The sequence below is a fragment of the Mastigoproctus giganteus genome, chromosome 1, assembly GCF_048544385.1.
Source record: "Mastigoproctus giganteus isolate SK-2022 chromosome 1, ASM4854438v1, whole genome shotgun sequence".
Taxonomy (NCBI): Eukaryota; Metazoa; Arthropoda; class Arachnida; order Uropygi; family Thelyphonidae; genus Mastigoproctus; species Mastigoproctus giganteus.
In genome coordinates, this window is record NC_143575.1 from 155,527,027 (window position 1) to 155,540,611 (window position 13,585).

The window sequence follows — 13,585 nt, forward strand, 5'->3', positions numbered from 1 at the left end:
ATTTATATTTGTCTACAATCATTTTCTCAATCAGTCTTTATTAATACCCAAAATATTTTTTATTCTCTAATTAAAAGAAAACTCTAATTTATAAGTTTATGTAGCTTATACGCAAAAGTACGCTTTATTTACAATGATGAAATTGATTTAGATCAGCTGAAAACAAAATCTGGGATTAGAAAGAAATATTTGACTAGCAGCCACTAGTGACCAAAAACAACCAAATAAAAAATTGCAAAATTCCAGTAAACATCTTCCCCTTTATTTCCGGATATAATGTTCTTTTGCAGCTTTCTTGTCGGGGCAAAAAAATTGTTAGAAATTTTCTACGTGAGGCGAATTTTAAATCTCACAACACCAACGTGTAGCATTTCGCTACAAAGAAGTAGTAGAAGAACTGTTGCTATGGTCGCGCCAAGCTAAGATTTATCTTGGAATTCGAAAGGACCGGAGTGTTGCGAATGATAAAGGTGACAAATGTCGCCTTGGAATATTGAAAAGGCTGTAAAGAAGTCGATTTCCAGGATATTCCGACGACAAAAAGTAATTTTTCAGGTTCAATATTGATGTTATCAATGCTTTGAATATCGATGTATCTGACAGAGAAATTCTCGTTATAAAAATATTTAAATTTCATGCCGAAAATTCATTTTCATATACAGTGAAAGATATCCAGTGAAATGCTTTCATTATATATGGGTAAAGCAGTTAATTCAAATTGTTTCTCTAGTGCAGGGGTCGACAACTTACAGCACGTGTGCCAAATGACCTCATACAATTATTTCGATATGGTATTTCCATTAATTACGATGGTAAAGTTCCGTGCCAAAGTATGAAGCCCCCCCTCCGTGTATACCTGCCTCCCTACAAAACAACAGCAGGTAATTTCCCTAAGGACAGTAATTTCCCTCAAATTCATCAGTTACAAACGATATATGGGATTTCGACCTTGAAAGGTTGTCGACTCCTGCTCTAGTGTACAGTAATTAAAATCAAATATGAGGGTGTTATATTCGCACTGACAACCATACTATAAAGTATGCTTTAAAAACGCACTGACAACCATACTATAAAGTATGCTTTAAAAACTACTTACCGGTTTTCCAAGAAATGGAGAAATTTCAATTATTTAATTCATATTCAGAAATGTCTGTCTTATCTGTATCTTGGCAAGATTTTTTAATTACATTTAAGTGCAAGAAAATAAGGGAGGCGTCACTATATTATCTGCAAGCGTACTCTATAGCTTTTGTTTTTCTTGGTTTGGAAAGCCAAGTTTCTATGGAAAAAAAATTGCTTAATGTTCGTTCAAGACCAACTAGCTCAGCAATAGTTTGGGGGGAAAAGTTCATAAAAGTTCCTCCCATGTTAACGTAATTCGAACCCAATCTTTTCGCAACCATTTTACTATCCGCGAAGGGCATGTTATGGAGAATGTTGATGAATCATTATTTGAAGGGCTGCCCTGAATTTCATTGGTTACAAATGTTGTAGTAGTAGAAATGGAGGCATGTGATGCACGAAAGCAAGTATGAGCTTATGTAGCATCAGTCCAAAAAAAAAAAAAGAAACAATTTCACGCATCCATTCCCTCTAAAAGTTGGTCCAGTTCATCCTTGAATTTATTTAAGCTATCAACTTCCACAACGATAGATGGAAGTTTGTTCCAGCAATTAACCACCCGCTGGCTAAAGGCAAATTTTCCCACATCTATTCTACATGTGTCTTTTCTCAATTTGAATTTATGACCCCTTAGGTTCGTAATCTGAACAAGAGGAAGAATCCCTTCAGCATGCTCAACCCATTCAAGGCCTTATACACCTCAATCAGATGACCTCGCAGGTGTCTAGTCTCCAGCCGCTGCAATTTACAGAACTTAAGCCTTTTTTGGTAAGAAGAACCCTTCGCCCCCCACCAATCTTGTTGCCCTTCTCTGTACACGCTCAAGCAAATCTACATCCTTCCTAAAATGAGGCCTCCAGACTTGTATGCCATACTCAAGGCGTGGCCTGACCATTGCCTTATACAGAGGGACAATCACCTCCTTTTCGCTGGTAGCAAAATTCTTTTTACTACTCTAAACTTGAAGAAAGGGAAGTTTCTTACATGATTATACGCAGACCTCTCATTATCTTTCGATTTAAGAATTATTAGTGAATATGGAGATCAACACCGATTAGTATCTCCTCACCTTCTAATGAGATGGTAAATCCATTGAAAGATATCTTGAGTTAGTAAGACTTCTCTTTAAATAAATGACAATAATACTCAATAGGAGTAGTTGTTTATTTAAAATTCTGCACACTGAGGCAACCCTTTGAAGTTGTGGTTGTTTTCTAATAAGTCCAAACCAACTAAGAAAATTTACTATATCAGGTCTACAGACGAGATATAGTAACTTCTTGTATTCTATAACCAGTTTGCTTGTTTGTGGATTGAAATACCACATGCCTTAAAAATAGTGTAACTACTTAGTCCTAAAGGAGAACCGTTGTGAAGATGGAAGCAGTTCCGTATGATTGGTGTGCCCATGTTACAGAAGTCTTTCATATTTTTTTATGCTCACCATGGCTTGCAAGCTTTACCAACAAGGGCCAGCTGAGTTTGCACATTATAGAAGTTAGTGGCTTTAACAGATCCTTTAATTTCAGTTCACTAACTTTACAACAAAAAAGTTTTGCAACAAATTTAGTGTAAAAAACGATGATGTCCTTGTACTTCTGTGCACTTGTTCCAGTTTTCCGCAATATCTGTGAAATAAAATTCTGAAATTGTCTCCTCGAAATTCACTGGGGACTAAAATCTAGGCTGTAGGATGGACGGGTTGGCTGCTTATAACGACATCTTTTGGTGTCATTATGCGCATTTAAACCGTTTCTATGCTTTAGGAATCATGTAATGTTTCTTCGCAGGAATGGCAACTCTTTGTGAGTTCTCAGTACAATTTGCTGTCTTCGTTCTCGGGGCTATTTGCATGGCCTTCATTTTATTTACAGTCTCGTTAATAATTTTGTTGATTCTCCCCTCTTTTTATCCATGGTGTTTGTTTAGTTTTAATTTTTAACTCGAGATTTTACTCCACCTTTTCCTTGTCAATTCTTCGCACATTTTCTAGCCCTGTGTTTTTTTTTCACTAAACGAAATTAACGAATAACAAATTTACGTTTTTTTATTAGTAAAAATTGTTGTAGATCTCAGACTTTATATTTAATCCGCTAATTGCTATTACTTTTTAAAGCATTAATATATTTTATTCTTACACTTATCTTCTTCAAAATTTTATAAACTGTACACAGTGGACGCCGCTTATTGTGATCGATCACTTCGGGACAACATTAAATCAATAACCGATGAAAATGGAGCGCTCAGCACTGTTTATCGATGAAAAGCAAAGGTGGAAGTGAACAGAAAAAAAAACAAAAAAATCAAACGCTATAAAATACTTCAAGTTGACTAACATCTTTTCGAGAAAGTTACCAATAAAAATGAAAAACCCATAATGTTTCTGGATAACCGTACCAACCATTAAAAATAAAAAATATATATTAAAATCATAAAAAGGGTTAATACTCTACAGTCAGACTGGTAAAGGTATGGACTATTTTTTTTATTATTATTAAAGAAGGCAGTCCTAGCCAGCTTTCCTTAACAACTCCACAAACTGTCACAGTACTGCACAGGTAATTTCTAACATAACATATAAACCCCTAGTTCGTTTTCATTCCTGGCATATGGAGACGCCCCAGGGATCGTCTGCCAGAGTACGGATGACAACAAATACAGCATCGATCGTCTGCCAGCGTACTGATAACATAATACGCAGCATCAATATAATGCCCCCAATTTGGAGGATGACAGTTCTTTAGTTCATATAGCAATGAAACAATTATGTCGCACTAAAGCTGATCGTCAGTGTGCTGGTCTTGATTAGGAGATGTCTTTCTCACGCGGAAATATTTAATTGCTTCACCTCACCACAGAAAGTAGACATTGCATTCACTACATAAAATTGCAGCTGATGTACTCATCACATAACAATCGTGAAGCTGTAATCAAGAATAGCACTGCTCAGGGAAAATAACTTAATCCCTGCAGTAAAGGAAAGAACAGGGGATGTAGTATTCTTTCATTAGCTACTAAGGAATAAGCAGCTTGGTAGCAGACCAGTCCGAAACAACATCTTCAAGCAGCAAAGCAACAATTCGCTATTCAACCGTCGCCATCACAAGCGGCAAGCTCGCCGTGGTGGTCTAATCCTCTACAGGAAACCCCAGTCACCAGGAGACTACAGGTGTGCTTTAAAGGTGATGGATCGATCACAAATTCAAGCTTAAGTCTGGTCCCTAAATGCTGTTTCTCTCAACACCGAGATCAATTCCATAGTTGGCATTTCAGTTCATATAGGTCGCATACCACCGTACGAGATATTCTCCAGTCACAGACAATTTCCGATCTTCTATCTAAAGTGTCATAAGACAGCATCCATGCACTTGTACATCTGTTTACACTAACCAAAGCAAGATCACAGCTATTCATTCGACAGGTAACCCACAGGTGTGCAACCAGGAGCCAGAACCATCAACCTAACCACTGAAACGCCCATGCCCGTTCCAAAGAGCAATGTTTTTCATCAGATCAGCACACAAACATCCGCACAAAGGCATGTGCGGATGTGAGATGAATGTCATTCATCTGACAAACTACCCGCCGTGGTTTCATCAGGGTAAGCGCCTACCACTATTCGAAATGGTTACCTCACATCCTGTGCTTCAACTGTCTCAAGTAATTTCCGTTTCGAAGGCTACTAATCCAGCCAATAGAATTGATTCAACATCAATGGAGCTGCGATGCTTATCATATCTGTTCATCTATGAGCACAAAACGAACCTTAATTACTGCACTGAGGAACACATCCTAATACATCGAAAGAAGCTTGGAATAAAGAGTTCTGTGCAGTGAAAGCTAATTAAGTACAATATGTATTGTAAAAGAACCAATGATCCTGCACCACAATGAGATGTAACTGAGGTGCAGGCAGAAAACCAGCTTCCAGTGCATCACAAGGAGATGCAGGGAACACTGAAGTATGGCAGACCATTAGGACAAACAATAAACAACGCCCCGAAGAGACGCATGTGCATAATAGTACAAGGCCAATTCTCAGGTACCATTCAACGCTCCACGTTGTTAGCTCGGTGCAGACACAGCACCGACAACCATACGAACTGCACGAAGCCACAGCATTAACTAGCCACGCAAAGTGTCGGAGTTCAAGAACAAATTGGAATGTTGGGTAATCACTTCCACTGCATGTGCGCAAACCGCGATAACAAAAACAAGCGTCGACTACAAGAAACGTCGATTTTTCTAACTATCACTATACATCTGATCGGGATTTCATAGAAATAAGTTTTGTGATCACAATAAGTGACGTGCACTGTATGAACTCAGTGCACGCCGAATAATAGTTCAGTTGCTGCTGTTTTATTATTTTTGACAACTGAGCAAAAACTTGTTTGCAATTTTTAGTTTAGATTTACGAATACGTGAAAATTAGTCTTAATCGCGCTAAGCACTGTTATTAAATAAACAAATAAATAATACAGTACATGAATAGGCACATTATGATGAATTAAAACATTTTATTCAATTCTCCCCGAAGTTTAGATTTAATAAAGTCCCTCACTGCAAACATTAATTGAGAATAGCAATCACCTTTCACCCGGCTGCTTTTAGTAAATAATCAACTAACAATATTACGGTTCATTGGAATGTTTTGGGAAGGGTGACACAGTCTTCTTCCATTTCTTTGATTAAATATTTTGGCTAAGCTTCCTATGGATGAACCCTTGTCTCATTAGTTCCCAGTAGTGGACCGTGCAACTGGGTTGTCACTGAAAAGAATCAAAGGCTCAGTGGATGTCCCAACACGATGTCGACGATCGCAGACCCATCTTTCAGCCATTCTAGATAGGGACAGATGCTCTTTTCAATGTTATAAATGCGCTTCCCAGGCAATCTCTGAAACCTTTATACGTCGGCCACTCACGATTAATTTTTCTTACCGCAGCAATTGTTTCAGTAGTGACAGTATCACGTGATTTGGATCGTCTCACTGATTACCGGCCATCCTTAAATTCATTGCACAATCTGATTATGTGGCGTGGGACGTTTCCCTTAATAAGTATTCATCATTCATTCGTGAATTGCTTTGATTTCTTTCCATTCACACCAAAATTTTATGACAGAGCTAAATTCTTGTGTTTTTGAATTACAGTGTTATGTGCAGAATTATGTCCATATGACCGTATTTATACATTTAAATGTTGTAACTACCGTATTTGTACTCATATTGCACAACAAACTGCCTGACTGCACTTCCTTGATGAGTTGTTTCAGCTGAAATCATATTGTCCGTATTTATAAAATGTAATTAAACAGTCTAATGGTTTTTATAGCACACGATTTTACATATGTATATACTCAGTGATCACTGAATTGTGACCACCCCATCCGTAAAGGACTGCTGCAGTATGTATAAAAAGACGAACAACTTCGTACGCTAGAATAGTGGTAATTTTCATCTGGTCGTGCAAGTCGAAGTGATAAAGTAGCAGTTATAAGGCGTAATAAAGATATCAAGGAATTTCAAGAGGGTATGATTGTGGGAGCTCGTGCTTCAAGTACTTTCATATCAAAAACGGCACCTCTTATTGGTTTCTCACGGTCCACTGTGGCTAAGGTGTACAAAGAATGGTATCGAACGAGTCACACCACCTCCTGCCTACACAGCTATAAAAAATTACGCATGGTGGATGTTCGTGGTGAGAGGGTGCAGCGCGTTGTACGGGCTTCACGTCAGATCACTCTGAGACGGATGACTTCGCAATACAACATAGGGAATGCAAGAACAATATTCCAAATGATGATGCGCCACACTCTCAGACGTATCGAGTCGTCTGCTGTGGAATTCCACAGCAAACGACTCAAGAGACGCCCTATCTTCATCGCTGATCATCGTGTCGTCTACGGCGAATGTTGTGATGTAAACAACACGCTAGTTAGACACTGGAGGACTGGAAACGAGTGTGCTGGTCGGATGATTCCAAATACCTGGTGCAACGCGCCGATGGACGTCTTCGTGTGTGACGCAACCCAGGCGGTATTGCTTAATATGGGGCATGTTTTGCTCACAAGAACTAGAAACCCTGATGAGTATGGCCCAACGTTTCGCTAGTGATGTCTACCGGCATTTCTTAGGAGATGCATTTTGATTGGCTTCCAAGTTGGCCTGACCTTAATATCCCATTGAACACCTATAGGATGTTTCGTAACAAGAAATGAGGCGTACGGACATGCAAGCATCTATTCCGATACTGTGGAAAGTCTTGTATCATGGCTGCAGATCCCTACGGACCTCTTCAGACATCTAGTGGAGTTGATGCTTAGGCAAATAGCGGCTGTTATCTCTGCGAAAGGTGGCGCAACACGGTATTTGGTAGGCGATCATAATTTAATGATCAGCGAGCGTATAAGCTTGAAAATTTTCATTCGCAAGCTTATACATATGAACAAGCCGAATTTAATATTATTCTTCTTTCCTTTTGGAACGTCTAATACATCAGTGTATTGTTTTATAACTTACAATGCGTTATCTTAAATACATGAGTTTTCTTCTGTGTTTGCTAAATAAGCAAGTTACCATTTAAGCCGTATTTACCTTTAATGATGGCGTATATTCATCTCTTGAATTTTAATGCCGAATTTATTTGAACAACTATGCCCACTTTCCCCTTTAAAATTTCACATTAAAAAGAAAAATCAATGTGCGCGTCTCGTACGAGAATTTATATTTTGGAATTCCAAAAGCTGCTTACGAATCCATTTAAAGTTGCGCTGAAGGGGCGATGTGCCTAGTGGATCTTACCTACCAACCAAACTGATTTCAACAAGCGTGAAGTTAAGGCAGCTGTCACTGCGTCAAATACGCAAGAGATAGTAACCAAAGGTTTTAATTTTTGTGGAATTTCACAGTTTAAATAGCGCATAAAATTATCAATATGTAACAGCAATGTTGAGAAGAACGTCAGGGCAAACAAGAATAATCGCGAACGATATGAGTACTCATATTATTATTACTCAGCTGTCGGATGCCACTAATTAGCCAATATTCGGCCTTTTTCATTTGAAACCAGTAAGAGAATTTTCAAACTGGTAACTCCAATGGCTCTGCATCCCGCTTGTTTTCACGTCCAACTTACAGCCTGCTTGATCATTTGCTACAGCGAGACAAAAAATAAATCACGGTGCTGCTGCAACTGAAGTATCGTCAGTATAACTCAGTTCCAAAAATATTTGCCTATCCTGAAAAGAAATGAACATTAATTATCTGAATTTTGGTGTACAAATCGATAATGATGAAAACAAGAAATGATCAACACGTCAGGACAAAATATCTTTATTTAAATGCAAAACCAGTATACGTCTGTACTCAAGTATCGCAGCTCTATGGTGCATGGAGTTAGAACGTGCTTGATATCCTCTTGAGGAATATCCCATCCCCCCCTTGATACAGGAGTGAATTGTTCCCTTGAACCGCTGTTGTCTGAGCTAGTTGGTGCTTGGCTCTTAAGTTGCCGTCCCATCAAGTTCCAGCCCTTACTAAGAAACAAATCGTGGACCCTGCAGGCCAGGAGAGCATGCCGACATTGCAGAAAAGCGGACAACCATTGTTCTTTTGGAATAAAGGATCACGTAGCAGTTCGAAAAATTGGCAAAAGAGCAAGTTAAAAAAAAAGTTTAAACCTACCGTTGGCGTGGGAGATTACTTTTGAACAAAAAAAAAAAAAAATCAGTGATATTCACCCAGGGCTTTTTTTATTCATTGCCAGCATTAGAGATGGCACCCCCGTGTCATCATTTCTGATGTTCGATCTGTATACCATTGTTGAATACACACTGAATGCAAATTGCTGAATTCTGTTTATGTATTTATATTCCAGATTATGAGTAAATCTAAAGCGTACTCAACACGTATTTAGTGCTCTAAGTTTTGACAAATAACTGAAAATACGTGTTGAATGAAGAACGTGCTGGTATCTTTTTCTTCTTGTCTCCATTGCAGGTTTCTATGGCTACACATTTTTCTTAAATTCCCACTTTTGAAAATTTCCCTAACCTAACGAATTAATCTCATATATGCGGTTCGGTTGGGGGAACTGACTAAAATATTAGATGCAAGTAATAATATTAAGAATGCACAAAGAATTGCCTACGCTTCCAGCTACTTGGCAGGGTAAACTCCTGACGCGTTCTAAGTATACCTCTGCTCGAATTTTACTGTGTTTTAATTGCCGAGTATGAAATATGACTTTTCTTAGAAACATTTGCAACTAAGTATTACATTATTAGAACGATACATTAAAAAGGAAGTGGCATATGTCACTGGCAACAGTTCTCCAATGATACCATTAGGTAGATACACGGGGGAGAAGATTTATCTGCTTAATGATGAAGAAGAGTGAATGCAGATTTAATGGCTGCCCATTTATTACAAAAATTAAAGTATCACAAATTCCTCTGTTCCGGATTATGTTACGCACAGAACAGTTTCCAAACAATGTTCTGCATTTTCTGAAAAAGCAGAAACCAAAAATTGGGATTAAACAGTATGTTTACTAGTGGTTTAAGAATAAAAGGAAAACGCAGGAAGACGGCTGCTAAGATCGTTGACGAAAAATATATTTTAATGTGTAAATATGAACTATAACCGATCCATAAATTGCTATTTAGGTTATTGCATATTTCTTTTTTAAAAAAAATGCAGATGCGCGTGGAATTGATATACCGGGCAGGGTATTCGGAATGTCCTGTTGTTTCCCCTTCCCCCACTGCCCTCTTCTCCCAGAAATTTTGATAAACGTAAATATTCGTATCTAAATATATTAGATCTGCATCCACCAACAGAATTTGTTCGTTCCATGAGTTAGTCGTGTGAGCAATGACTGAGCAGCTCATTTTTACCCTGTAGGAAGAACAGTGGTGAACATAGGAACCCACAAAAGGCTGCGTACCGACAACCACGAAAGATGTCCTTATTGATTTCAGCACGAGATTCAATAAAGCACCACGACCACTACCAAAGAATGTGGTTTTACGGGCTGCGATGACTTTCACGCGCTTGTTGTTCATCAACCAAACAACTTACCTCAATGTGTTTTACTGGAATGATTTCCGGCTCACGGGGAACATGTAGGGATACTTGGTCAGGGATGGTTTCAAAGAGATGGGGCCTCGGTTCATTTTTTGCCATCGGATAGCGGGAATTCCTCAATGACGACAACGGGATTGGCCGCGACTCGCAAATTTTATCTGCCTGCGTGACACTTTGAAAGATCTGAATCCCAGATATGTCATAACGTGACAATGCGTTTTATGGAGAGTTCAAAAGAGTGCTGAAGAGACGTTACCACTTTTTGGAGATTAAATAAGCCAGGTAAGGTGCATTTGATTGCGGTTAAGAAGTTAGTCATTCATCGATTCTCGCCCTGCACATGGGTGTGCATAATCTTGCATTGCGAAACCTGGATGAGAAACTTTCCTGTAGCTTGCTTTCATTTATTTCATTTGCTGGATGGCAATTACCAGTAACGTTCTTCATTTATTACATTTTATATTTATGGGGATACCGAGAGAGTTAATACTTCCGAACGTATCACATTGGTTTTGGTTGAAACTGTATTTATTGCAAAATATCTCAATTGGAATGTAAGATACAAGAGAGCTTTGCATTCTTAATAATGAGAGAAGATTAAGTTAACCGAGAATGCGAAAAGGTGCGCCACAACTGCGAACTACCTGCCCGTGTACTTTAAAAGTCTGTCAAATGTCCTAAGAATTGTAACCATGTTCTTTACGTTATCGAAAGAGCAACTCAAGCCATGAAGCATCAGATTCGTGCATAAAATGCCCGAGTTCTAGCTGTCGGCGACAAATTCTACCTTTTCAACATGGAATTTGCCACAGGAAAATACCAGGACCTTCGCCTTAAACGAGTTACTCTACGATAAGGTCAAAAATTTCAACTTTAGATCTCCAACTTAGCTGGCGAAAGAGTTACTCCCTACCCAAATTGAAGACCTAACCGTGGTACACGTAATTCGTGTACCTCTCACAGGTACACGAATCACGGGCGAATGAAAAGCAGTTTTTTCACCCGTGATTCTTATACCATCTCGAGCGAAAGATTTGAATCTTCATATGATATTGTCTGACCATCAGATGCATCTTCTTTAGTTATATCAATTACTTATAAAAGTTCCATAAATCGCCTCCCTGTTTCCCAATTACTCAACCTTATAAACAGATCGTCTCCAAAACGTGGGGTACTAGTCCAGCTAAAACAAAGTCAGCAATTACATTCCGGGGGAGTTACGAAGGTATAGTGATTCAACACACTTACGGGATTCAGAAGCGCTGAAAGTTATTTCGATCCGGGTTATGTATGTCAAAAATGCCGCGTAACTCAAATAGATTCAATTGTCTTCGAACATACAGCGTGTTTCTAACTAGGACATCGTAATTATGAGTTTGTCATAACCCTTCGTGCGTAGAAAAGTATCTTCTAGGAAAAGAACCGTCATAACTCGTCAGCGGTACGATAGAAGAGTAGTTATTCCTTTTCTCCACAGAGCGAGTTTGTTCCTTGTTTTCTAAGCCCGTTTCTATGGATCTCACCCCCATTTGATATAACGGTTTCCGCTATCAAATGAAGGAATGAATTTCGGGAGAAATTCATTCCTTTATTTGTGGGGAACTCTCCCCACAATGAGGAGAGGACCCTTCCTGGAAGGATGCACGCGATCTGAATATGACCTTGGGTAGTTTAATGTTCATATGCTGGCCACGGTACGTGTTTGTGTTATTCCGAAAACGCGGCGCAAGGGTTTCGCTTGAAGAGCGCACCTGAAATGAAACTTTTGCAGACGTGTCGGTGAAAGTGACGTGTCGGTGCTCCACCGACACGTCACTTTCAATTTCGAGGAACTCCAGCAGATGGCGAGTCTTCGTTCTCCGTGCAGTCAGGTATTCGATAACGGACTACTAGTAAATTGTGCCTGTTGTCGTTTACCCCCCCCCCCGTCCTTATTCGTGCCTCATGCGCTGTTTACGCAGCACTTCGACCATTTCTGCCGCTGCACGGGTACCGTAAACAACTAACACGAGAAATCCGCACCGATTTCTCGTGTTAGTTGTTGTTCTGTAAATGCGCTACCAGCGTCATTCTCACCTGCTCTTACCTACAGACGTGTTCTTTACCCCGAAATATAACCCCTGGCCGGCACAATTACCGAATAGGGTATTGAGAGACGATTTGCAAAAGAAAACACGGAAACCGTAAACAACGCAGACGAAGAGGTCGCTAGTTGTACAGTAACCATCGCACCAACTCTGCCTTATTCTAAGCCTAATACGAGCTCTTAAAGCGCTCTCGCTAATGCTGCACGCAAGCTCGCTTCCTCCCTCCCTTAGACTCCTGTCGTCAGACCTCCCGTACGACCTCTCGGCTTCCCCCATCGCCAAACAGCCTCCTCTCACACGCACCGAATCTCTCGGAAGAATGAAAAAAGTTTACTTACTCGTCGGAGGCGATTTCCACACCGACGGTGGGGTTGGCAGGAGCCGCTGACATCAGAAGCACCACTACAACGAGCGCGAATGGAGCGGTGTGACATGCCTGCGATTGCCGACGTCTGCTGGGATCAGCGGAGGTTGAACAGGATCGCTGCCACTTCGGCACACTCGGGCGCCTCTTCGACTTCGCTAAAGGTCCCATTGTACACTGTCGTCAAGGAGCGGGGAGGAGGTCACATGGGCCTTGTAGGACAGATGCACCTCGGCAGGACGAGAAAGGTGCTCTGCCGTTTCCCCGGTGGAGACTGAAGAAAGCTGTCGGCACACCACTGCGGTTTCCACTGCCGCCTTGCCGACGATTTTCGAATGAGCGTTGCCAGTGGTCGACTTGCGGAGCACGTGACCCCTCGGTGGTTGCCGGTTTGTTACGCCACCAGCGATTGGCCGCGCTGCACGACGGCCGGCAGCGGGCCGCTGACGTCACCATCTGCGACAGTAGATCCAGGGAAACGCGGCATTTGCACGAGAGGAGGTTGGAGCGAATCAAGCTCGTGCATGGGGGGGTCGCTATTCTGTGGCGGGAGATACCGGCTATCCAAACATGCCTTATCTTGTAGTGGAAACAGCTGATGAGATAGATTTCTGGCGCGTGGCCTTCGGGGGGAGGGGGAAGGAGCGCCCGCTGCTATTGTGTTCTTGTCGGCGATGGTGTAATTTTTATGGTGACGTAACAAATTACTGCACCTAACCCGCTAATCTATCTGCGGAAAGAACGGAAAGGAACGCTTAAGTAACATTTCCGCTAATTCGCGATGTTTTTTTCCCGTTGTGTTCTTGTCTGCAATGAAAGGGAGCGAAGAAGGGAGGGAAAGAGAGAGAGAGAGAGGAGAATAAAAATTAAGAGGAAAAACAATATCTATCGATCTTGCTGTGGATGGGGGGAAGGAAGGTG

The 13,585-nt window shown here is 40.6% G+C and overlaps 1 protein-coding gene across 6 annotated transcripts in view; it reads right to left on the reverse strand.

Annotated features, from left to right (window-relative positions):
- Positions 1 to 12,943, reverse strand: part of LOC150091205 (voltage-dependent calcium channel subunit alpha-2/delta-3-like) — a 1,918,419-nt gene extending 1,905,476 nt beyond the window's left edge. For all 6 annotated transcript variants that reach the window (XM_090374703.1, XM_090374689.1, XM_090374699.1 and 3 more), the window contains exon 1: positions 12,639 to 12,943. In XM_090374703.1, the coding sequence (XP_090230829.1) occupies positions 12,639 to 12,835 (197 nt within the window). In that variant the 5' untranslated portion in view covers positions 12,836 to 12,943. The remainder of the gene's footprint in view (positions 1 to 12,638) is intronic.
- Between the last annotated feature and the right edge of the window lie 642 nt (positions 12,944 to 13,585).